The sequence below is a fragment of the Somniosus microcephalus genome, chromosome 9, assembly GCF_052327205.1.
Source record: "Somniosus microcephalus isolate GS21.2 chromosome 9, FLI_Smic_1.0, whole genome shotgun sequence".
Lineage (NCBI taxonomy): Eukaryota > Metazoa > Chordata > Chondrichthyes > Squaliformes > Somniosidae > Somniosus > Somniosus microcephalus.
Window position 1 is genome coordinate 64033085 of NC_140995.1, and position 27206 is coordinate 64060290.

The 27206-nt window shown below is 43.9% G+C and overlaps 1 protein-coding gene across 5 annotated transcripts in view; it reads left to right on the plus strand.

Moving 5' to 3' along the window:
* The window catches only part of ero1b (endoplasmic reticulum oxidoreductase 1 beta), a 275013-nt gene that overhangs the window by 33876 nt on the left and 213931 nt on the right, over positions 1-27206 (plus strand). For 4 of the 5 annotated variants that reach the window (XM_085996681.1, XM_085996682.1, XM_085996679.1 and 1 more), the window contains exons 2-3: positions 22832-22951; positions 25291-25374. In XM_085996681.1, the coding sequence (XP_085852807.1) occupies positions 22832-22951; positions 25291-25374 (204 nt within the window). Of the gene's footprint in view, positions 1-1215; positions 1464-22831; positions 22952-25290; positions 25375-27206 lie in introns of those variants that run through there. The other variant, XM_085996684.1, reaches the window with a different exon arrangement.

The following is a 27206-nucleotide window of genomic DNA, read 5'->3' on the forward strand; positions in this document are numbered from 1 at the left end:
GCACTTTGGTTAAATGCAATGTATACAAGCCTCTAAGCTATTGAAATGAGAAAAGACAGATTCTGAGGAAGAGACCAGGGTGTGTAGATCCAAAGTATTTGCCTGTCTTTTCTCTGTGAATACTGACTGACCTACCTACTGGGCATTTCATAGAATCATATAGCATAGATAAGGCCAATCAGCCCATAGTGCGTGGTTCACTCATCACCCCTGTGCTCGCTGACTGAAATTAGCTCACGGTTAAGCAACGTCTCGATTTTAAAATTCTCATCCTTATTTTCAAATCCCTCCATGGCCTCACCCCTCCCTATCTCTAATCTCCTCTAGCCCCAAACCCTCAGAGATATCTGTGCTCCTCTGGTCTCTTGACCATGCCAGATTTTACTTGCTCCACCATTGGCGGCTGTACCTTCAGCTGTCTGGTCCTTAAGCTCTGGCATTCCCTCCCTAAACCTCTCCACCTCCCTTTCCTCCTTTTAAGACCCTTAAAACCAACCTCTTTGACCAAGCTTTTGGTCATCTGCCCTAATGGCTCCTTATGTGGCTTGGTGTCAAATTTTGTTTGGATGCACTCCTGTGAAGCACCTTGGGATGTTTTACTATATTAAAAGTATAAATACAAGTTGCTGCATTGTGGGCTCTTTGAAAGAACTATTCAATTAGTCCCACTTCCCTGCTCTTTCCCCATCGCCCTGTATTTCCAGAATTTTCTGTTTTAATTTAAGATTTGCATCTCTTCTGCAAGTCATCGGGTTGTTTCTAATTTTGCCATTCATGCCCCAGCTGATTGCGGGGAATGGGACGCAGCGTGCGTGAAATTGCAATACGTGGGCGGCAGGCTCAACTCACGTGCTCACGCCTTGTTTACGGGGGGGGGGGTCTTGCTTGAGTTTCCGTCGCGTGGTACATGTGGCCAACGTTCATAGGCTCACCGCGTAGACGCCGGTGCAGCGGGGTTGGTGCGGTGGTGATTGGGTGGGGAGAGGTGATCCTGCGCGAAGGACGCTGGGAACTGTAGTTATCTTTCCCGGAGCCGGCCCGTTTGGAAAACCAACTACAGTTCCCGTGAGGCCGAGCGCGCGCGGCTCCTGCGCAGTGGCGTTGACTGGAGAGCGGAGAGTGCTGAAATGGGCGAGGAGTCGGCGAGGGCCGAGCATGCGCACCACCACGCCCCCGGGACATCGGGTGGGCGTGTGTAAGAGGGCACAGGGCACAGGGCGGAGAGAGGGCGAGGTGTCGAGCGTTTCAACGCGCGCCGACCCCTCGACAGTCAGTCACGGTCTGTCCGTCCATCGCCAGGTTGACGGTTGGGCTCTCGCCGTCGGCGTCAGTAACGGTTGGGCAGACGACGCCGCGAGCTCGCGGTAACGGTAACGGCGGCGATGAGCGCGGTGCGAGCGGCGCTAGCCGTCCTCTTCAACTTGTGCCTGCTCTGGGATGCCGGCAGCACCATCAGCCGCCAGGTACAGCCGCTGCCATCCGCGCGGTGCGGTCGGGGGTTCCCGGGGTGGGTGACCGGGTTAACTGTGCCCCCGGAATAGGGTCGCTGGTCTCCGACACTCAGCAGCAGCTTTTTGTAAATGACGTTTGTCTCCAGAGGATTTTTTAAATATCTTCATGGAAATGAAGAAAAATTTGCGCTTCAGTTTTTTCTGAAGTAAACTTGGGTGAATTTTATCAAACGTCATTGCATGCAACTGCGGCGAGCGTTTCATCTCGTCAAAAGATCCAGAATTAGTCACAAGAAGGCTTGTATTTTTAAACAAATAATTGGAGCAACAGTTGAAGTAATAAATAAAACTGGTTGATTTTAAGTACCAAGTAGACTTGTCAAGAATTGCTTTGTATTTTTGTGTATAATTTAGCATCCTGAAGAACATCTTGTCGTTAGTTGTGTCGATGGATGGGGAGGTTTATTTAGAAACATTATAAATTTGTTCATTTATGTATATCGACGATTTTGAATTGGATGTGTTTTAATTCTTTATGTAAGGCATATGGAAGATCCAGTAAGCGTTGATGTGGACTCCTACCGCATTAGTCGAAAATGTACGGAATATGTAGATGCCAAGATATTAAATAGCAGGTGTTAATGCTATGGAACGTGATTGAGGGCAACTTTATACAAATGTCTCATTACTGTTCGTAAAAGTCTATATATAGTAAGCACATGTATTGTACCAAGTCAACATATGTGTGCTACATGGTGAATCTGTATTTTCAGAATAGATAGCCCACAAAGAACAAAAGACTCTGCTGATTTTCAACTTGCGATTGAAAAGTCCTTTTTGTCTTGTACACATTTTAGTAGAATGCTTTGTAATAAGATTTTCCTACATTACAACAGTGACTACACTTCAAAAGTACTTCATTGGCAAAGTACTTCGGTCCTGAAAGGTGCTGTATAAATGCAAGTCTTTTTCTTTTTGAAGCTGAATGCTGTGAATTTGACAAATATAAGGTACATTCTTTTCAAGTAAATCGATCACTTGTAAAGATTTTTTTTTTTAATTCTCATCCTTATGTTTAAATCTTTTCATGGCCTTTACCCTCCTTATCTCTGTAACCTCCAGCCTTACAAACCCCTCACCTCACAAACTCTCTACACCTGATCCATCTCCCCTCCCTTCACCCCACCATTGACAGCTGTCTAGGCCCTACACTCTGGAATGGCCTCTCTAAACCCCTCTGCCTCTCCCTCTTCTTGCATTTTAAGACCCTCCTTAAATCTCACCTCTGACCAAGCTTTTCGTTACCCCTCCTAATATCTTCTCATTTGGCTTGCTGTCCATTTTTTTATTGCACCTTTTGAAATGCTTGGAACATTTTTCTCTGTTAAAGACACTATCAAAATCCATGTTGGTGGTGCTGTAGCTTCCCCATTACCCATTTGATATCTACACTTTTCTTTATCAGAGGAGTTTGAGATGTCCTCCTGCCAGGTTCCTGACCATACCACTCACTAGCTGATTGCAAGGATTCAGAATGATTGCACCTATTGACTTAATTTCAAACTTGGTGCATTTCCAACAAAGGTTAACTTGTACAAGAGTTAACTTGTATAAGGATTATTCAGTCCATAGCAACTGCAATGAAAATGATGGTTATTTAACAATTTCTTTCAATAATACCTTATTTCTATTTTCTTTTCCTCTTCAATCATATGGCGTGCAATTTATTCCTGTCATTTTAGGAATATTACTTGTCAGCTTAATATTTAATTTTTCTGCAAATTTAAAGGTGTTTTGTACGTATTGTAGGAATGTCTAGTTCCTATCCAAAAGACTGAGGTCCACTCAGCCGATCAAATCAACGAGGTTTAATGAAAAGTAAGAGTTTAACAGATAACTACAAGAGAACATCGAATATAGGTCTAGTCAGTTCGGAGGCTCCAGGACGACTGCTCGGGTGGTCCCGTGGCTGACGTCATCACGTTTTTCCCGTCGGTGGGGGATCACGTGATGAACGGCGTGACGTCATCGCGTTTGCCCACACTATTAAAGTGATCACGCTCTGTACATGTAAACAGTGAAAACAAAGATACAGACTCTGGCTGCAGCCAACATATTAAAGGGAATTATATACAATTGATTGGAGTTCCTTAGTGGCTCTGCCACAGTATTACTTTTTTCACTTGCATTTTAATTTTTGTAGCCCCACTTGTCTTCCAGTATGAATCTATTCCTGCATGTTCACTCATTATTTCATGATTGTTGTGCAGCTAACTACAATAATCTGTATGCTACCCTAATATAATGAAATTGCTGAATACTTTATCTGAGTCTAGAAGATGTTAAAGCCAATTAATGTAGCAGAAATTGTATATTGAGCTTTGTGTATGAGAAAATTAGATCATCAAGTGATGATGAGACAATCTTTGAAGATTCAAGTGACGAAGCACTTGATGAGTTGCATGTGAAGTTTGAGGGCTTGTTCTGTTTAGTATTTCCATAAGAATGTGGCCATGTTTTAATCCCCATGTTGCCACATTTCATTTAGGGCCTCTAAAAGTTTTACAGAGCTGTGAATTTTAAACTTCCAACAACTTGCATTTATATAGCACCTTTTTAAATGTACATAAGATGCAGGAGCAGGTCATTTGGCCCCTCGAGCCTGCTCCGCCATTCAATACGATCATGGCTGATCTGATCTTGGCCTCAACCCCACTTCCCTGCCTGCTCCCCATAACCCTTGACTCCCTTATCGTTCAAAAATCTGTCCATCTCCACTTTAAATATATTCAATGACCCAGCCTCCACAACTCTCTTTGGGAAGAGAATTCCAAAGATTCATTAAATGTAGAATATCGTGCCACAGCATTTCACAAAGGCGTAAACAGACAAAAATGTATGCCAAAGCCAAAGAAGGATATTAGCTTGGTCAAAGATGTGGGTTATAAGGACAGTCTTAAAGGAGGAGAGGGGGGTGGAGGGAATTTGAGAGCATGGACCTAGACAGCTGAAGGCATGGCTGCTAAATGGCGGTGCATAGGGGATGCACAAGAAGCTGGAGTCATGAATGGGCTTCATAACGAATGGATTATGTTTTGAAGTGCATTCATTATATAGGCAAATATGACAGTCAATTTGCATACAGAAAGGTCTCGTAAACAGAAACTCAAGTACTCCATATTCTGTTTTTGGTGGATAGTTGAGTGATAAATGTTGGTATGGGGCACTGGAAGAACTCCCCAGCTCTTGTTTGAATAGTGCCATGGAATCTTTTCCATCCACCTGAGCAGGCAAATGGGGTCTTGGTTTAATGTATCATCTGAAAGATGGCACCTCTGACCGTGCAGCACTTCCCTCAGTACGGCACTGGAGTCTCCGCCTAGATTGCTAAAAGTCCATAATGGAGCTTGAACCCACAACCTTCTGACTGAGGCGAGTATGCAATCAACTGAGCAGTGCTGATTTGGGGGGGGGGGGGGGTATTTTTCCACTTAAATCTTATAATTTTATAGCTCCTATAAATTCTGTGTCTCTCCTATTATTTAAATGTGCTTTGACGTAAAGTGGAGGATTATCCAAATTTTATTTGAAAAGGCCAGTCTTGGGTGAGGAATACTTGCAGACTGGTTTGTAAAAGGATTATTCCACTTTGGAAGATTACATTTCCTGCTCGATTTTTGGATTGTTTTTTTCCCAGTAATGTGTAGGAAAAGCTGTATTCCTAAACTAGCTCAGTGGGTCGAAAATGGGGCTGCTGCACTCCTGTTAATTTTTAAATGGTCCTTATACGGACATGGTTATTTCCCCCAACTTTCTTTCCTGTAGTCGCTGACTCCTGCTTGGAATATGTTTGTGACTGCTGGGCATCCTACAGTACCTTGCTGAAGTGGCTTTCTAGTGAGACTACACAGCATGTGTCAGTATACCATTTAAGTGTGGGGGGCAACACAGTCAAGACCTATGTGTACTTTCCAGTATGAGTTACTGGACAGTGATTCGAAGCAGGAACGTCGAATAACAATTTTCCCCTCCAGTCGAATGATTGTAATATTGCACCTCGGTTGCTACCCTGGCTGAGATCAGATAACTCGACACAGACCAGAAATCAAATCTGAAACCTTCTGGTCTTCATGGTTTAGTACCATACACTGCCTTTACTTGAGGGCTGCCTTATCATGTTTCAATGTGTCTTCTGCTGGGACAACCAGTTGGCCATTGATTCATTAGTAAGTTGCTTTTTCACCAGGTGCATGAGGGTTTAGTTACCTTTCGAGATGGGCTGAGATGTTTCCAAAGGAAGTGGAGCAGACAATGCTGCAAGTTTGTTCCATCACTGGCTGCTTTGGAGGATGATGCTGGATGTCTGTAATTGCCACTCAAAAACAGCAGAAGGTGGAGGAGAAGTGTACTGCTGTGTGTGTGGCAGGGAGCCTAGCTAATTCCCAAGGCCTCATCCTATAAATTGTTGATGAGTGTTTGCTGTATCCCATAGTGTGGTAATGCACTGGGACTCTCACTGCAGTCACCACCTGGAGACTTGAACATTAATGCCAAATAGTAAACAGGTACATTCTTAACCTGGCCTTGGGGATTTAAATCTGAAGAAAGAAAGAGACACTATTGTTCTGCAGTATTTGTTGCAACTATAACAAAAACAATTAGATTTGTGTTTTGCTAGAATAGTTCCTCAGAATTGACTGCACACAGCAGCCATGTATGGAAACGCTACCACACCGTAATCCATTTTACAGTTAATGAAGTATGGAAACCTAAATGCATTGGTTATTCCTGGAATCTATAGTAACCAATTTATGCATAATATTATGTGGGGGGGGGGGGGGGGAGCGGTGGAAAGTATTATGTCCGTGCATAATTGAGACACGGACTGCAGGAGTTGATTATAACAAGTCTTTACTGAATGGAGACAACCTGGAAACTGAAACTACAGAAGCCTGCTAGGGCCTTTTATACAGGGGTGGTCACTGCCGGTACTGCAGTCTGAGACCAGTTATTCCCTTAAAGGTACATACACAACAATTCCTCCCCTTTTAGATAAACAGTACATAACATTCATTTAACAACTAAATAATAACTAATTACAATTACAGTTGCTAGATACATTGGTTGAAGTTAAGCAATTATAAGTTCAGTCTTTGAGGAGGCTTCCTGATTCTGTCTGGATAACGCCTCTGGGATATCAGGTTCTTCTGGCAAGGTTGCGTCGGGATCAATGTCGTTGTTTGGTTCGTCTGCTTCCAATATCACCGATTCTGCGGTAGATGCAGTTGGTACTTCGGTTTCATCGCCAGGTGTATCAGATCGTGGTGTGGAGTTGATGTTTTCCAGTGACTCTAGAATCTGGTCAGCATAGCGTCTTACAATGCTCTCTCCAACGTCCACGGTATACAGGAGAGGTCCTTGCCGTGTACAGATCGTTCCTGGCTGCCATTTCTCTGTGCGGTAGTCCCGGGCCAAAACTGGTTGACCTATCTTAAAACTCCTGGTCGGCCTTTCATTCATATTCTGAAACTGCCTGTTCTCCACATCTCTTCTGATGTTTGGCTTAACCAAATCCAAGCGGCATCGTAGTCTTCGATTGAAGAACATCATGGCTGGAGTTTGGTTGGTAACCGCATGTCGCATTCCGGTAGGCAAACAAGAAGTTATCCACCTTGTGTTGTAGGGGCATATCTTCATTACACATTGCCTTGATAGCCTTCTTGAATGTTTGAACAAACCTCTCGGCCAATCCATTAGTGGCTGGATGATATGGGGCGGATGTGTAATGCTTAACACCATTGTTCTTTAAGAACCTCCGGAACTCTTCAGACACAAACTGTGGTCCATTGTCAGAGCAAATCTGTTCAGGCAGCCCATTCCTGGCGAATATGGTTCGTAAGACTGTGATAGTTTTTTCTGTGGTGGTTGAGGACATTTTTATTACCTCTGGCCACTTTGTGCATCCACCGCAATTAAAAACATCGAGTCCATAAATGGACCAGCAAAATCAATGTGCACCCTTTGCCATGGAGATGAGGGCCACTCCCATGGATGTAGAGGGGCTTGTGGGGTGTTTTGGACCTTCTGGCATCCTGTACAGCTCTTGGTCATCTCTTCGATTTCTCTATCGATTCCCGGCCACCACACAAACGCTCTGGCTAAGTTCTTCATTTTTACCCCTCCCAGATGACCCTCATGAAGCTCATTGAGCACTCTATCCTTCAATTTGGGTGGAATTACTACTCTGGATCCACACATCAAGGTTCCTCTGCACACTGACAGCTGTTCTCTTCTCGGCGAGAATGCTGGCAGCAGTGGTTCGCCATGTGCTGGCCATCCCTTCACCGTTAAATCATAGACCCAGAAGAGTGTCGGGTCATTTCGTGTTTCCTTTTCTATGTTTGCATTCGTCACAGGGAGACATTTGACTATAGTCGCGTGGAATAACTCCACTGGATCCACTGCCAGTTCTTCTTCCACCGTCGGCAACGGTAGGCGCGACAATCCATCAGCATTCCCATGCTGTTTAGTTCCTTTGTACTCGATGTCATATTGGTGTGCCCCTAGGAAAAGGGACCACATCTGTAGTCGTTGTGCTGTCATTATCGGTACGCCCTTCTGAGGGTTGAAAATGGAGACGAGAGGTTGATGATCAGTTAGTAGAGTAAATTTCTGACCGTGCAGGTAGTGATTGAACTTCTTCACCCCCCACACCAGGCTGAGGGCCTCTCTGTCAATCTGGGCGTAGTTACGCTCGGCTGAAGTTAACGAGCGTGACGCAAAAGCTATCGGCCTCTCTGAACCATCAAGGAATTTATGTGACTGTACCGCCCCAATGCCGTAGGGAGACGCATCACACGCCAGTCTTATCGGTAGTGATGGGTTGTAGTGAGCCAATACTTCTCTTGAAGTGATTAGGTCCTTACTCTTCTGAAAGGCCCGCTTACATTCATCGCTCCATTTCCATGCTACTCCCGTTCGTAGTAGGGCGCTCAGTGGATGCAGAATTGTGGACAAATTCGGCAAAAACTTATGGTAGTAATTCACCAATCCGAGGAATGACCTCAGTTGCGACACATTTTCAGGCGTTGGAGCCTTAACTACCGCTTCAATTTTGTCAGGGGACTTATGCAACCCCTCTTCATCAATCACGTGGCCACAATACGATATCTGTTTCTTAAAAAACTCGCACTTAGGGCGATTGGCTCGTAGCCCATGTTCACGTAGTCTAGTGAGCACCTGCTCTAGGTTAAGGTGTTCACTGTCATCTTCACTTGTCACTAGGATGTCGTCCAAGTAACACTGAGTCCCCGGAATCCCTTGCAGGACTTGTTCCATCGCTCTTTGCCATATCGCCGGAGCTGATGCTACTCCGAATACCAGTCGATGATACTGGTAAAGACCTTTGTGAGTGTTTATCGTGAGATACTTCCTAGAGGATTCTTCAACCTCCATCTGCAAATATGCTTGTGCTAGGTCAATTTTTGTAAAACGCTTCCCTCCAGATAGTGAGGCGAAGATATCTTCTATCCTTGGAAGAGGATATTGTACTGTGTGAAGGACTGGGTTCACCGTCACCTTGAAGTCCCCACAGATGCGAACCTTCCTTGGCCCCTCAGACTTATTGTTTAACGTTTTCTTCATGACAGGAACGATGGGTGTCGCCCACTCGCTCCAGTCTACCTTAGATAACATGCCTGCCTTCTCCAGATTCTCCAGCTCTGCCTCGACGGCTGGGCGAATTGCATATGGTACCAGTCTTGCTTTGAAAAACTTGGGAATTGCATTCTCCTCTATTTTTATCGAGGCGGTTACACCTTTAAGAGTGCCCAGTTCTTGTTGAAATACCTCTTTGGCGTCAGCTAAGATTGTTGACAATCGTCCAGGAGTGACGTCGTCATCCTTTTTTACCAGCCACCGTCAGTGCCTGAATGGCGTGCCAGTCTAAACTTATCTTTCTGATCCCTTCATGTCCCAATAACGGTGGTCCACCATCTTGCAGAATGTAGAGATACAATTTCCGTATTTTCTTGCCGTTGTATTCGACAGGCACCCTTATTTTTCCTCTGGGGTATACTTTTTGCCCCGTATACATCCTCAAGACAATGGATGTCTCTCTCAAGGGTATGTGTGAGAATAGCCGCTCGTAGTCTCGTCGATTCATGACGGTTAGAGCTGATCCTGTATCCAATTCCATTTTGACTTGGGACCCTGCTATCGTGAGGGTGACCCAAATGGTTCGGAGATCCTCTTTTGCGATTACGTTGTGAAGTTTGAGACAGCTTAGTCTCCTGTTCCCGGATTCACTATCGCTCATCTGGTCTTTGGAACTACCGTCCGTCATCTTTTGTACTTTCCTGTACGGTTCCTTAGTAGCCTTTTTGTTGTTGTTGGTCTTCTTCCCAGACCTGCAAACTCGTGCAATGTGTCCCATCTTTCCGCATTGCCTGCATATTTTGTCCTTGGACCAGCAGTCCTTCTGGTCATGGTTTGTTCTGCCGCAGCGATAACATTTCGCGAATCCCCGTGTCATTTCGTGGGTGCCGTATTCCTGTGGCTTTTGTTATATTTCCGCAGCTCCCCTTGCTGCTGCTTCGTACGATACTGCCACGCTGAAAGCCTTATCTAGCGTCAGCTCTTTCTCTGAGAGTAACCTCTTCTGGGTTCCTTCACTCAGGAGTCCACAGACAAATTTTTCCCGTAAGGTATCTGCCAGTCCTGCTCCGAACTGGCAGTGCTTTGATAGCTTGCGTAGTTCCGTAAGGTAATCGGCATTGCTCTCATTTTTATGCTGATTTCTCCTGTGGAATTTAAATCTTTCTGCTATCAGCAGCGGTGTAGGATTTAGGTGTTCCTGTAGGATAGCAACAATTTCGTTAAAACTCTTCGCCTTCGGCTTGGCTGGAGTAATCAGGTCCTGCAATAGGCCGTACGTTCTTGCGCCCATTAAATTTAGCAATACCGATGCCTTTTTCTCATCGGCTATTTCGTTTGCCTCGCAATATACCTCAACTCTTTCCACATACGTGGTCCAGTCTTCTATTGCATTATCGAAGACAGTGATATCGCCAGTCTTTGGCATCTTGAAAATCTAAGATGGCGCCTCCCGCGCTTTGCCTTCGTCCCCGATGGATCAAAATGGCGCCTCCCGCGCTTTTCCTCCTTCCCCGCCGAGTTAAGATGGTGCCTCCCGCGCTTTCCTGCCGCTGCCAACGCTGTTGCTGGCGATTATATTTATTTTACTATCCTGTAATGGCGACGCCCTATGGTCTTCGCGCCTCCCCGATCACTGCTGCCAATGCCGCGCTCCGCGGTATTTTTATTTTTCTATCGCGCTTCAATATTTGCTCCGTTAATTGAAGAACCGTTCCCGTCGTGGACCGAACGCTGCCCGGCTTCGCAGCACCGGCCGCACCGTGTGTGTGTGTCTCTCGCTCGCTGCCGAGCCGCAGCCCAGGAAGGATCAGTGCATTACCTGCCACCAGCCCGATCAGCTGGGAAACCACAGACTGGAGAACCAAGCCTGGCTCTCGACAGTCTCTCCTGCACTTTTCAATTTGATGATTTGGAGGGCGGTTGCCCACGGTCGACGCCCGTTTCTCGAGTTTCTTTGGATTTTTTCTTTCTTCTGGCTTCGACCTTCAATAACGTCGTCTGAGGTGCTGCCGAGTTGCAGGTAAGTTTATTTCTTACTCGTCGCCAGTATTATGTCCGTGTATAATTGAGACACGGACTGCAGGAGTTGATTTATAAAAAGTCTTTACTGAATGGAGACAACCTGGAAACTGAAACTACAGAAGCCTGCTAGGGCCTTTTATATAGGGGTGGTCACTGCCGGTACTGCAGTCTGAGACCAGTTATTCCCTTAAAGGTACATACACAACAGCAAGCAGTTTTATACAAAAATCCTGTTTCCTTTACATTGGTGTATGGAGACTTCAAGATTAATAGTAGGTATCTGTCTCAAACTTGCACACTGACTGAAGGGAGTGTGACTAAATTGCTAGTGTAAACAAAATGTGAATGTTTTGTTGTACCAAACTATCTGTAGGTATTATTATCCCAGTGTGTATGGAAGTAGACGCTTTTGTCATTACTGGTGTTAAAGGAAAAATTAACTCTGAAGTATACTATGTCAGCAATCTTCTTAGAGAATACAACTCTTCGGTCAATAGTTTCCATAAAGCAAGATTGCTACATTGCACTGTATTGGAAGCCCAGATCTGTGTTCCATGTTCTATCCAAACCACCATCATGATGGCATTCATCTCTGCATCTCACCTTCATCTTTCCTCTGGCTTTTTCTTCGCTTTTGAATGTATCGGACTCTACCATTCCCCATTCAAGATCCTCATTTTTCTGCTATACTGGCCTCCTTGTACTTTCCTGTTTTATTTCCTCCCTCAGTCTCTGCACCGAGTAACTCCTTATCCTGCAATTTCACCCCAAATTCACCCTCCTCTCCTTCTCCATCACTTTCCATCAACTCCCCACTCATACACATGGTAACACACTTGATCTCATCACCTTGTAGCTTCACAATCTTTGAGGTGTCTTGCTGATGGGGCACTCTCCATTCATTTATTCTTTGCCTTTCTCCTCCATGCCCCTCTTGCCTATTCTACACCTCTCATTTCATCCCTAAAAAACATAATCAGTACTTCCTTACTATATTGATGCCTCCATTAATTGCTGTAAACAACTGTCTTCCTTACATTTTCAGCACCATCACCTTCACCAGACCCTGATGGTCTTCCATTTCCACAGTTGCCTCCATGGTCTTAAATCCACAGGCAGTAAAATTGAATGTATGTGGTACACCACTGACTTGGCTTCCCACTGCCAATTCTGACTTGACTACCTCGAGCTCTAATGTTGCTCTCTATCTGCAGGGACATTCTACTATTTCCAGAATCATCCTGGAACCTTTTCTTCACCATCTCTTCTGGTCAGTTTTCATCATCCTCTAAATATGAGGAGCTCATGAACTTGTGTCCAGAATCGAGACCATCCAATAGTGGCCTCTTCAGATGCATATGTACCTTTTCTCTCCACTGTGTCAACCTTCTTTCTACTATGTAAACACTCAAAGATGTTTCCCTAATGTAGAAATGGTGGTTCACACGTTAATTTCTTTTGCATATAGTAGTTAAATACTTTGTAATAAGGGTTTATAGTACACAAATGAAATTCTACCAAATTAGAAAAGAGGCCATTTCTTCACTATGCTTGAGCATTAGATTTACAGATTGAACAAGGTTTTTTTTTCTCAGTGTTTTGATGAGTTTTTTTGTTCTGGTGAACCCTTTTTCCAACTATTTTCCAATTGGTGTTATTTTAACACCAGCCTTAACCCAGTTATTTTAAAGCGGTTAATGCCAGTGTAAAATTTATACTGATCAGAAAATCTAGGCTTACTGACTTCTTGAAAAATAGCTTCCGAATTTGACTCTTTTAAAAAAAAAAATAAATAAAAATAAATAAATAAATAAAAAAACTCCAGGCATTGTGCAGATTATCATAGGCTGTGTGGACAGAAACATTAATGTGAGTAATGGTAAATTGTGCTCCTTTTTAGGTGTGTGTTCTTTCTAAGTATTTTCAAGCTACATCTGCCTAAAGTTGTTAAAGCTTTTAAAAAGGTGACTGTTTTACCTTTAACTTTGTGTTTGGTTGATTTTAAATATTGAGTGTATGCAAAGTCCACGGTCTTTTGGAAAAGGTGCCTATTAAAATGTGTGCAGATTCCTTTAAATAAAAATACTACTGTTACTGAGGCTTTTCAGTTTAAATTGGTGGGCTTGTATTATATTGAATAACTAATTTACAGCCAAGGTATCCAACCTATTGCAGCAGGGGCCAGATCCAATGGCCCAGCCATTGAGTGGGTCACACTCAAAATCTATGCCTGCCAAACATTCAAAATCTAAGGCTCTCTTTCTCCCTGGCCTGGTGTGCTTTGCTCATCTGTGTCCCATTCTACTACCTGGTCTGGTCTACCACTGTGCCTGTTGACTCTCACCGTCCATCTCCTAGTTGTTCTTGGCTTTTTTTAAACCTCCTGGGCCACGGGGGGCCTCTTCCTCAGCTGTGAGCAAATACATTTTTCAGGTCAACAGTAAAAGTGTCAGTAATCAGTAAGCTTCAGGTTCTAATCAGAACAATTTTGATTTTAAAAAGTACCGTTTAAGAATAATAAGTACTTGCGATTATCTTCACAAAGTTTAATAAAAGGAGTTCGTCGATCAGTAACTGGATCTTTAGCACTTCCTACCCCTGTGGAACTTGGTTCAGCTGTCTGACACAGCAGTGAAGGTGCACTCTGTTGAATCTACAGAGAGAGAGTCAAGTGCTCCATGTGTCAAACAAGAAATGTGGCGTCAAACAAGAAATGTGGCTGCCAACAGAACTGCAGTATACCCATGGTACTACTTCTGGGTCTAGCAGGTTTAACACTAATTTTGGAATAGTATCTTTAACCCTAAAATCAGAAGGTTCTATATTTAGACTTGATAGAGGAAGGGGTTAGTCTGGTTGAGGTTTTTTCTGGTGATTTAGAAGCTTGTGCCTCCGCTGTACAGGACCAGTTAGTGTATGTTATGATTTCTTTATTTTTCATGCATGTAGGAACACAGAGGAACAGGAGTAGGCCATTTCGCCCCTTGACCTTGTTCCGCGAGGGGAAGGATATCTGTGCTAGGGAATGGAATTTTTTTACACTATCCTGGTCAGTGTGTATGTTGATGACGCGCAACTCTTATCTTTCTGTCACTACTTTTGACTCCTCAACTGCTTAGCCAACATTAATCCTAGATGAGAGAAACTTCCTTCAATTCAACTTCAGCAAATCTGAAGCCATTTTGTTTAATTCCTGCCAAAAACTCCACAGCTTAACCCCCTAATTCCATTCCTGTCCCTGGCGGCGCACAACCTCTGTGTTCTGCTTAATTTTGAATTGAGCTTCAAGCACCGCTATTAGCCTCCACCCTTGCCAATATGCTATTGCTGTCATCCTACATAGAGGCACTGTACTTTGAAATTCATGCCCAAGAGGTGATGTCTCCCCAACTCTGTTGTATTTGGTCCTTTATTGTTGGATGTGGTTTTAGTTCTTCCTCTTTTGTTGGTTTCAGCTATCTCACTCAGGGGAAAAAAAAAAGTAGAATTGCCATTTATCCATCTTCTGTTTGCTTGAAAATACTTTAAATCTCTTATTCTTTCTAGGCTGATAGAAATAATGTTCCTTCAAAATGTTTGCGCAAATTAATCCTGTAGGGGAATCCAGGGATTTGGGATTGTGCAGGGAAAGTGGAGTTGAGATTGATGATCAGCCATGATCTTATTGAATGGCGGAGCAAGCTCGAGGGGCCATATGGCCTACTCCTGCTCCTATTTCTTATGTTCTTACCTTTTCCAAAATTGTGCCTGCTCACCCATCATTCTTGTTTTCACCAACTTTTGTTGACTCCCTGTCGCCCATTTACATCAATTTTGAAATCTTTGTAATCGTCTACCTGTCCCTCCAGGGTCTTGCCCCTCCCTATCTCTGCAATAGATATGTTTTGGCGCACACACTGCATTCTTCTGACTCTGGCCTCTTGCATTTCATGTCCCTTTGGCTGCAGAACCTTTAACTATCTGTCTGACATTCTGGAAGGTTTTCCTTAAACTCCTCCAACTTGCTATGTCTCCTTCCACCTTCAGCATCCTCCTCAAAACCGGCACTTTGTGCCTTGGTCACTACCCTAAATCCATCTCCCACCACTGCATTGTCCAGTTATTTTGCAGTGGGAGGGGAATAAGTGGTCACTGCAGAGCAATCAAGCTAAAACTATTAAATAGTCATTTATAATTTTGAGTGAACTCTGAAGAATAGGCACATAGAAACATAGAACAATAGGAGCAGGAGTAGGCCCTTCGAGCCTGCTCCGCCATTCAATATGATCATGGCTGATCCTCTATCTCAATACCATATTCCCGCTCTCTCCCCAAACCCCTTGATGCCTTTTGTGTCTAGAAACCTATCTATCTCCTTCTTAAATATATTCAGTGACTCGGCCTCCACAGCCTTCTGTGGTAGAGAATTCCACAAGTTCGCCACCCTCTGAGTGAAGAAATTTCTCCTCATCTCAGTTCTAAATGTCCTACCCAGCATCCTGAGACTGTGACCTCTCGTTCTAGAGCCCCCAGCCATTCTCAACATATGGGCAGGGCTATTTATTGAGCGAGGCTTGTTGAGTTCAATCCGTTGCACAACAGAACCAGCCATTTCATCAGTTGTCTGTTCCAGTTTTACATTTTGTGTGCCACTTTATGGTAGCTAGTGGGAGGGGGGATGGGCCCTGTGAAGAATTACCAGTACTATCGATGCTGTAGCTACAACATTTACGTAAGTTTTTAAAAAGATGAAAAATAACTATTTACACTTCCACTCTTCTGGAATCATAGAAATTTACGACACAGAAGAAGGCCATTCAGTCTGTCATCTTCTAAAGTCCAGGATGTTGAAATTTCAGAACTCTAGACCATTTCCTCATTTGTGGTACAGTACTGTATTGTCTAGATAAATAGTTCTGCAGGCATCAGCAACTTTCAGTAATTAACCCACATGGTGAATATCAGAAAACTATTCTACCATGTAGGGCAGTGGAGCCACTGGATAACAGTCAAGAGCTGTAATTCTGATTATCCTTTTTTCTCTGCTCGCTCTTCACCCCAGGGCTGCTAAGGCCAATTGTACAACCTGCAATTATAGTGCTTCAGTTGAAATCAGATAACCCTCCACACACCGGCAGTTGAACCTGGACCTGTCTTATCTGTCTGGCACTGGACTCGCCTTTACATACAAACCTAGGAACAGGAGTAGGCCATTCAGTCCCGTGAGCCTGTTCCACTATTCAATTAGATCATGGCTGTTCGGTACCTCCGCTCCATTTACCCTCCTTTGCTCCATATCCCTTGATACCTTACCGTACAAAATTCTATCGATTTCAGTTTATACAGCATCCACAGCCTGGGTGGGGGTGTGAGTTCCAGATTTCCACTACCTGTTGTGTGGAAAAAATACATCCTGATTTCATTCCTGAATAGCCTAGCTCTAATTTTAAGATTATGCCACCTTGTTCTGAATTTCCCAACCGGAGGAAATAGTTTCTCTTTACCTAGCCTGTCGAATCCCCATATTTTTAACACCTCAATTCTATCACCCCTCGACTGTCTAAACTCAAGGGAATGCATCGCGTTTATACAACCTGTCCCCATAATTAACCCTTTGGTATTGTGGTGAATATGCATGCACTGTGCCCACTCCAAGGCCAGTATATCTTTCCTGAGGTTAGGTGCCCAAAACTGAACGTGACACTTTAGATGAGGTCTGACCAAGACTCTGTACAACTAAAGCATCATTTCCTCACTTGGATAAAGGCCAACTTTGCATTAGCCTTTTTGTACCTTTACCTTTAGATCATCGGGGGTGCTAAGGAATAAAGGTTATGTATTCTAACGACATGCAGCCTGAAGGCTTTTGATAAATGTAGTTAGATTGTCAGCTAAAGAGTGAATAGGCTTAAATGATTTAAAGGGCTTCCTGATGCAGATGATAAACAGTGGGAGAGAGAACAGGGACCTTTTCTTTAACTTGTTCTCGGGATGTTGGCGACTATATTTATTGCCCATCCCTAGTTAGCCCGAGGAGAAGGCGGTGAGCCCTGGGTATCCTAATGATTATTGGGAGGGGGTCAGAGGAGAACTCGTCTACGCATACATTAACTTTGGCACAGAGGGTAATTTGAGTGGCAAGCAAGGAATGGAGAGGCATTGTATCACATATTAAATCACATGATAGCACCACATTTTGAAATGTACAATGCCATACTCTGGCGATGATCCAAATAATGACAAATTGAAGCGTGCAGTTCGAGGTGTTTAACACACCGGAGAGATCACCAGTGGAACATCTATGTTGAATACCATAGTGGTGATTATGCCAGAAATTTCAAGGCAGATATTTGAGTTAACAGCAGCTTCAGAAAGTACAGATGTAAATGTAGTGCATGTAAGGACAGTGCTATAAAGTGCCACTTATCAATAACCTGCTCACCGATGCTCAGTTTGGGTTCTGCCAGGGCCACTTGGCTCCAGAGCTCATTACCGCCTTAGTCCAAATATGGACAAAAGAGCTGAATTCCAGAGGTGAGATGAGAGTGACTGCCCTTGCCATCAAGGCAACATTTGTGAGTGTGGCATCAAGGAGCCCTTGTAAAATTGAAGCCATTGGGAATCGGGGAAAACGCTCGACTGGCTGGAGCCACACTTAGCACAAAGGAAGATGGTTCTGGTTGTTGGAGGTCAATCATCTCAGCCCCAGGACATCATCAATGACCTTCCCTCCATCATAAGGTCAGAATAGGGATGTTTGCTGATGATTGCATAATGTTCAGTTCCATTTGCAACTCCTCAGATAATGAAGCAGTCTGTGCCCACATGCAGTAAGACCTGGACAACATTTCAGGCTTGGGCTGATAAGTGGCAAGTAACGTTTGCGCCACACAAGTGCCAGACAATAACCATCTCCAACAAGAGAGCGTCTAATCACCTCCCCATGATATTCAGCAGCATTATCGTCTCTGAATTCCCCCACCATCAACATCCTGGTGGTCACCATTGATCAGAAACTTAGCTGGACCAGCCACATAAATATTGTGGCAACAAGAGCAGATCAGAGGCTAGGTATTCTGCAGTGAGTGACTCACCTCCTGACTCCCCAGAACCTTTCCACCATCTACAAGGCACAAGTCAGGAGTGTGATGGAATGCTCTCCACTTGCCTGGATGAATGCAACTCCAGCAACACTCAAGAAGCTCGACACCATCCAGGACAAAGCAGCTCGCTTGATTGGTACCCATCCACCATCTTAAACATTCATTCCCTCCACCACAGGCACGCACCGTGGCTGCAGTGTGTACCATCTACAAGATGCACTGCAGCAACTCGCCAAGGCTTCTTCGACAGCACCTCCCAAATCCGTGACCTCTACCACCTAGAAGGACAAGGGCAGCAGGTGCATGGGAACGCCATCACCTCCAAGTTCCCCTCCAAGTCATACACCATCCTGACTTGGAAACATATTGCCGTTCCTTCATCATCGCTGGGTCAAAATCCTGGAACTCCCTCCCTAACAGCACTGTGGGAGTATCTTCACCACACGGACTGCAGCGGTTCAAGAAGGTAGCTTACCACCACCTTCTCGAGGGCAGTTAGGGATGGGCAATAAATCATGGCCTTGCCAGTGACGCCCACATCCCATGACTGAATTGGAAAAAAGTAAGGTGGTAGTGGAATGGTAAAAGGGAGCACCCTTCTTGGCGATAGGATGAGCAAGGAAATTTCCAAGGGTTTGAAAACTCTGAATGCTGCTGACTTAGTTGCCCCTAATACTTCAGTGCTTTTATAATGGACCTGTGTGTAGTTTTTCCCTTTCTTGTTTATGCAGAATAGCCTAATTTCAAAAAAACTACAATTTTATTAACGTTGAAAAATGGGCCTTTTTTTGGACTGGCCAGAGTTTTACTAAATTTCACGATTTTAAATTAGTTTTGCAATCTTCAATTGCTTTTCATTTAACTGAAGCAGTTCAAAGTGCAGGATCTGTCTTGATTAAAATGTCTGGTGTTGGGAGCAGTGAAGATGCGCTTCATACGTTAGTTATCACTTGAGTTGTTGCATCACAAGGGAGTAAGAAGCTTCCAGTTTAGTTTTATAATACAGTATTAATGAAGTGGTACATAGTCAGGAAGCTTCTTTTGTATTTTTCATACCATAAAGTTGTTCTGCTTGATAACTTTAAAAACAAATGTAGCTTTGATAATTTATCTAACTTCTGAATCAGAGGAGCCATCGCCAATCACTGAAAAATATATTTTGGGATTTGTCAAAAGAACTCTAATGTAAGAAGCTTGTATAGATGGAATGTGATAAGTAGGGGGACAGTAGATTTGACATGCATTGCATTTTGTAGCTTGCCATCTATTGGAAAAACATGTATTTTAAATGCATGGCCTGTATATCATCCATAAGGGTAACTAAAAAGAAAGACTTGCATTTATATAGCGCCTTTTATGACCACCAGACGTCCCAAAGCGCTTTATAACCAATGAAGTACTTTTTGAAGTGTAGACACTGTTGTAATGTAGGAAACATGGCAGCCAATTTGCACACAGCAAGCTCCTACAAACAGCAATAAGATAATGACCAGATAAACTGTTTTAGTGATGTTGATTGAGTGATAAATATTGGCCAGGACACCGGGGAGAATCCCCTACTCTTCATAGTATAGGACTTCTGACAAAGTTATATCGTCCTCCTATGTTGCTAAATTTTGAAGTGTAAAAATATTAAGTACAAGTAAAATGTACAGATTACCCTGTAAATGAATAGTGCACTGCATTGGTGTATTAACTCATGAGTTCTAGTAAAGATCTGGTAGCTGTCTGGCCTGCAGTGGAATTCAAGAGCTTTCTATTTTTGTTTGGCACAAATTTTTTGCTTGAGTATTTGTGCCTGTAATTCTGTGATTACAGAGATGGTGAATTCTATTTCAACACATATTTTTTATAAAAAGAACCTAATTTGATTCTTATTTAAAATATACCTTTTGTAGCGCAACTGCTTTTTTCACCCTTTCTTACCTTGCAGGTTAATCACCCCACACATCTTCCCTATAGTGGGATGAACTTGAATGTGGACTGCTCCACAACTATCCAGTGCTGCTGTGAAGTTATTTGCTAGGATGTGTGATTCTAGTGAGATGAAGAGCATGTCAGTTTTTCGATCCATTGTCTTCCTTCCCCTGACCCCCACCTCCAAACATAAAGTTGGTCTACCTGTTGGCCTGGCTGAAATCTGCCTTACATAAGAAACCTTGAGCACTTGGCCACCTCCCTAATGTGGTTCTAGAAATTGAATTTGTTGCTGCAGTGAATTTATGATTTTTCAGTATGCTGGGCAATCAGGGACTTGCTAGTTTCATCTGAACTGGCGCATCTTAGTTCTGATTCATTGGCCCTGAATTTGCGGTCGGTATGATGGCGTACTCGGAGAGTTTTTTTTTATTTTTTAAAAGAGGTTATCAGAATGAAGTGTTTGTAAGCATTAAATGAGTGGTTTGTAACTTTTTTAAATGAAAAGTGAATAATCACCAGTGTAAAGTAATGAGACTTGTATTGCCAGTATGTGTATGTGAATTTTGAATAAACATACTTTGTTCTAATGAGAGATTTACAATGACCGATTGTTATCATGAGAAGATTGCAGTTACAGAATGTATTTATAATTACAGCCTATTATTGTTAGATTCCACTTTGGAGTCAAGTATTATCTGTATAAAGGAGAGACAAAGTTTATCAGAATGTTAAAATAAATATTGCCCCATTATTTTTTGATTTGAAGATTTCAGTTGCTGTCAAACTTGAGCAGTTTACTTCAGCTGATACTATAAATGTAGATGTGATGTACTTATGTCAGCTCGTAGTTTGTACTGCCATGAAGCTTGGGTCTGTGCTTTTTAAAGAATGCCTTGTCTTCTATAAATCATACAAATCAACAATCTCTTGTTTCCTGATTGGCTAAGAGTCAGGAAGTGAAAGGAGCACTACCCCACGTGATCTCGGGTTCGGATACGCACAACAGTGTGCTCCTGGGCTCCATGGGGCACTACGCTGCACGCAGCTCTGCAGCTTTTGAAAGCAAGCTCTTGAAAGTTTGCACGAGGGAAGTGCGGATTTCCTACGGATGTTGGCGATGTGCTCCTTAGTTGCGCTGCCGACCGCAAATTCAGGGCCACGAACTTTTTTGTTCCGAAATTTCAAATAAAGATCTTGGCCTGTTCCAATTTAGTCAATTATTAATCCCTAAATCAGTTTGAACAAAAACAACAAAACACTTCTTGAATCTTCTGCCATTCAGTGACATTTGAGAGTGATTAACTGTTAGCACAATGACAGTTATAAATTGATAACTCGTGAACCTTTTATGCATGGGTCCGTGTTTTTTATTTTAATTGTGAATGGATTAGCAATTCTATATAGAATGTAAAAGAATGAAGTGGTTTGGCAACTGCAAGTGGGAGCAATTGAGAAGAGTATCACAGAGATGATGGTCCCTCCAGGGAGAGGAAGATATGCTCAGTGCTGGAGTCACACCAAAAATGGTGGAAGATAATCTGGCAGATGCAGCAACTAGTGGGATTAAATAATGAGTCACTACAGAAAGAAGGATGGGAAGAAACATTGAGGATCTTGACCGTATTGTGGTGTCTCTACCCTTCCAGTGACACAAGGGTCCCTATTGTTCTCGTCCTCCATCCCATTAGTCTTTACAGCCTTTTGGTCATCCTCTGCCACCTACACCATCTTGGAACCAAATACATCTTTCCCTCCCTGTTCTGTCTGCTTTCCAGAGGGACCATTGTAACCATGTCCTCCTTGTTTACCCTTGTCACTTTTACATCCACGTCTTTTCTCCCAATTGGGTAGACACAGCACCTGTCCATTCACTTCCTCCTACACTCTTGTCTGGGGCTCAAAGCATATCTGTGAGACAGTCATTTACATATACTTCCTTCAATGTGGTATTGTATTTACTGCTCACGGACACCAAACACAGCTTAGTGGCTGCTTTGCTGAACATCTCCACTCTGCAACCAGGATCCCTATTTCTCTGTGTTTCATCACTTCAGCTTCACCTCCCTCCCATTTTTGTCTTTAACTTCCTAGACTGCTGCAACCAAGCTCAGCATTAACTTCTCTTCCTCCTGGCCACTCGTGCTCTGAAAATTTACGATAGCAACTTTATTTCTTTCCTGCCAGCTTCTTTGCTTCACATGCCATTTTGTTGCCTTTCATTTGGGAGTTTCATTTGCCTTTTTTTCTAATGCCATTTCACAACCAGATTGAGGTCATGTTTTGTATACCGTCCAGCACTTCCTCAGCCTTTATTAAAAGTAGCTGATTGCTGTATAGTGCTGGATGGTCTACTGTATAGTGCTGGATGGTCTACTGTATAGTGCTGGATGGTCTACTGTATAGTGCTGGATGGTCTACTGTATAGTGCTGGATGGTCTACTGTATGTGGTCTCAGTCAGGTTGTGAATTAAACCCAATAACTTCTTTATAGTAGCTTATCTGACTCTTTTTCTCTCCCCGTTTTTGTTTTGGTTGGCTGTTTTTCAGTCTGTTTCAAAGTCTGCACCGGAAATGTTTTTTTAAGATGGCTCTTGTGTATTTCCAGCATTTACAGTTTTTAATCTATAAACCAATTACATAATTTTATTAAAAGTGTATCTTAAATTTATATGCATGAAAATAAAATTTGATCTTTTATAGTTGACCGGTGTCTTGGATGACTGCTTCTGTGACATAGAAAGTATTGATGATTTCAACAGCTACAAGATCTTCCCTAAGTTACAAAAATTGCTAGAAAGGGACTACTTCAGATATTACAAAGTAAGATCCTTATCTTGCTTAACTTTTAACTGTATATAATGTTTTGCATAAGGTACTTTGAAATGCATGTTGGTTTTGTATGCTGCTTTGTATTAAACTGAAGTTTAATTGTAGCTGAGTTCTGTTGGAAGTTCTCATGACAACGGATCCAAGATGAGTTTATTTATGGGTGGGGGGGATTCTTTTACTCTACTTACCACTCTGGGTAAAACTGACTGGTTCATCGTCTTGATGTGTGGACTTGATAAAATAAGGATTCTTTTTCATTCGGAGTTAAATGTGTTTCATGTACGATTTGAAGCAGTATTCTGTGACTACAAGATGTCGTGTGTGCATTGATCGAATGGTTTCTTCATGACTGGCTAGTACTGGGAATAGTCTACTGCTGTCGGCATGGTTTCAGATTATTGATGGGTGGCCACTAGGTTGGAGTAAATTACGATCGGTCTGATGGAAGTTTGCCTGAGATGGCTGATATCTATGATGCCACTGGCAGAATGGGGTAATTTTTTCAGACTACAACTAAAATATGAATTAAAAATGTCTGTCCTACATGTGGTGTACATATGCCTCCTATTTCCACATGCTTTTTCTTCATCTGTCTGTATTGAACATCATTTGCCACTGGTCTGCTCAAGTGTAAACCCTGTCAAATTCCCTGTGGTAGATTATAGTTACCGATGCATTCAGTGGAAACCTGGTTTTGTTTTGCTGTAAAAATCTGAGTAGGTGAGTCATGGTGTATTCTGTCTATAATACAGTTGGGTTAAAATGAAACTATATGATTTGCATAGTTGGTCTCAGGACATAGAATCATACAGCACAGAAGGAGGCCATTAGACCCATGGTGCCCGTGCCGGCTCTTTGAAAGAGCTGTTCAATTAGTCACACTGCCCTGTTCTTTCCCCAGAGCCCTGTAAATTTTCCTACATTGTCCAATGCTGGCATCTGGAAACCAAAAATACAATAAGGAATAGTCGGCATGGATTTCAAAAGGGAAAGTCTTGCGTGACCAACCTCAATGGATTTTTTGAAGAGGTAACCGAGTGTAGACAATGGTAATGCAGTAGATGTAATTTATCTAGATTTTCAAAAGGCCTTCGATAAGGTACCACATAACATACTGATGAACAAGGTCAGGGAATGCAGAGTCAGGGGACAAGTAGCAGAATGGATAGTTAGCTGGCTTCAAGACAGAAAGCGGAGAGTAGGGATAAAGGGTAGCTATTCACAGTGGCAGAAGGTGGGTAGTGGTGTTCCACAAGGATCAGTGCTGGGACCACTGTTGTTCACAATTTACATTAACTATTTAGACTTTGGAATTAAAAACACAATTTCTAAATTTGCGGATGACACCAAATTGGGCGGGATAGTCAATACTGAGGAGGACTGCAACAAATTACAGGAGAACATTAATAAACTTGCAGAATGGGCACATAATTGGCAAATGAAGTACAACACAGTTAAATGTGAGGTATAACATTTTGGTAGGAAGAATAGGGAGGTCACTTATTACTTGGAGGGTGCGAGTCTAGGTGGGGTAGAGGAACAAAGGGATCTCGGAGTACAAATCACAAAGTAGCAACACAGGTTAGCAAGGTCATTAAAAAAAGCAAACCAAGCACAAGGGTTTATTTCTAGAGATAGAATTGAAAAGTAGGGAAGTTATGTTAAACCTGTATTGAACCTTGGTTAGACCACACTTGTAAGTACTGCGTACAGTTCTGGTCGCCATATTATAAAGGATATAGAGGCATTAGAGAGGGTGCTGAGAAGATTTACAAGGATGATACTAGAAATGTGGGCATACATCTCAGGAAAGGATGAACCAGCTGGGTCTCTCTCTTTTCTTTTGGGGGGGGGGCCCCAAAGAAGGCTGAGGGGTGACCTAATAGAGGTCTTTAAAATTATGAAAGGTTTTGATAGTGGATACAGAGAGAATGTTTCCACTTGTGGGGAAGAGCATAACTAGAGGCCATCAATAGAAGATAGTCACCAAGAAATCCAATAGGGAATTCAGAAGAAACTTCTTTACCCAGAGGGTGGTGAGAATATGGAACTTGCTACCACAGGGAGTGGTTGAAGTAAAAAGTATAGATGCATTTAAGGGGAGGCTAGACAAGCATTTGAGGGAGAAGGGTATAAAGGGTTATGCTGATCGAGTTAGATGAGGAAAGACTGGAGGAGGCTCGAGTGGAGCATCAATGCCGGCATGGACTGGTTGGGCCGAACGGCCTGTTTCTATGCTGTTTATCCTGTGTAATCCTATGTAGTATATTTAAATATAAATGTTCAGATGTAGGCTGATTAAATTACTATGTATACCTTTTTTTTAATAGGTTAATTTGAAGAGACCCTGTCCATTCTGGTTAGACGATGGGCACTGCTCGATTAAGGACTGTCATGTAGAGCCTTGTTCTGAGGTAAAGTGTCTGGATGTTGCTTGATGAGGAAGGTCAATATTTTTATATTAAATAGAAATTGTTGTGCAGGATTTTGATAAGGGAAATCTTAAGTATATCAGCAGTGCTCCGAGCATTTACCAAAAGTTGCATGACAGCCCCTTACTCAACCCTCAGAAATTCCATTGTAATCTGTTAATCGCGGTCTGAGCACCCAAGAAACATGGAAGCAAGCAGAAAAAAAGTGAATAGTGATGTGGTCAGATGGCATATTAATGAAACGGCGCTCCCAAATACGAATCATGGCCTGAGCCAAGGCAGCAAGAGTGGGTGCCAGAGGTATGGGGAGCTGAAGGGGCTGGGCAGAAGCCAGTGGTGAGCAGGCAAGCTGTAGAAGAGCCTGCAGCAGGACAGCCAGCAGGCATCCCTGGAATAAATCCTCAAATAAATTAAATTGAATATCGTGTTTAAATATAATCACACCAATGTGAAATAGAGTAAATATGAGGTTGTTGAGATACCGCGTCAAACGTGGGAGTCGAGACCAGAGTTGATGGAACACAACTGCTTTAATTTACATCATGGCAAAACAAGTGCTTAAAAAGCCCGCGCAACCACTTAAATACTCCCCAGACAGGAAGTGCTCCCGGCAGCCTGCCCCTACGGGAAACAAGCTGCCGGAGGAAAGGGCCCACGGCTGGGGGCGGCTGCTGCCGGCAGTGCGCCTGCGTAAACTGTCCGTGCCGCCGTGAGCGGATTATGTCCAATGGTGGCATGTCGCCACAGAGCTCCCCCCCCCCCCCCCCAGAATCCGCTTAGGAGGAGTAGACGAGTCGTGACGGTGGTCTAATGGTTCTGCCGGAGCGGCTCTGAGTGGCCGCCAGTCTAGTTGGTGGGGCCGGGCGATTCGCCGCCGGCTGTGCTAGCTTGCTGGCAGGACGGCCTCTAGTTGGAGGTCGGGCCACGGGGACCTGTTCCCCTGGTTCTGTGTGTGCTGGTTTAAGTCGGTCGATGGAGACCGTTTCGACCCTGTCGCCGAGTCGCAGCTTGAAGACCTTGTCCCCGGTTTGTAGTACCTCGTACGGGGGTCGCAGGGGTCCGCAGTGTGTGTCGTGTCGCACGAAGACGAAGCGTGCCTGCTGTAAGTTTGGCGGGACGTAAGGTGCGAGTTCGCCGTGTCGGTTGACCGGAAGTGGGGCGAACTGTTGAGCGGAAGAGAGAGTTGAGCCGCTGCTGTTCGGCCGACCAAGGCGTGGTAGCCTCTGGAAGGAATTCGCCTGGTACGTGCAGCGGTTGTCCGTAGACTAACTCCGCTGCTGAGGACTGGAGGTCTTCCTTGACCGCGGTCCGTAGGCCTAGTAGCACCCACGGTAGGCGGTCAGTCCAGGTACTGTCCTGCAGGCTGGCGCGAAGTGAGGCCTTGAGTGACCTGTGGAAGCGTTCACACAGCCCATTGGCCTGTGGGTGGTACGCCGTGGTTCGGTGGAGCGTCACCCCGAGGTTGCGTGCTGTGGCCGTCCAGAGTTCGGAGGTGAACTGGGCGCCCCTGTCGGAGGTTATGTCGGCCGGTACGCCGAACCTCGCGACCCAGGTGTTAACTAACGCCCTGGCGATGTCGGCTGTGGTGGTGGAGGTCAGCGGCACTGCCTCAGGCCAGCGTGTGTAGTGGTCGACCATCGTGAGAAGATAAGTTTGGCCTTGCGATGACGGCAGAGGACCGACTGTCGACGTGTACGTGGTCGAAGCGGCGGCTGGGTACCTCGAAGTCTCCCAGGGGTGCTTTTGTGTGCAGCTGCACCTTAGCCCGTTGGCAGGCGAGGCAGGAGTTGGCCCAAGTCCGAACATCTTTGCTG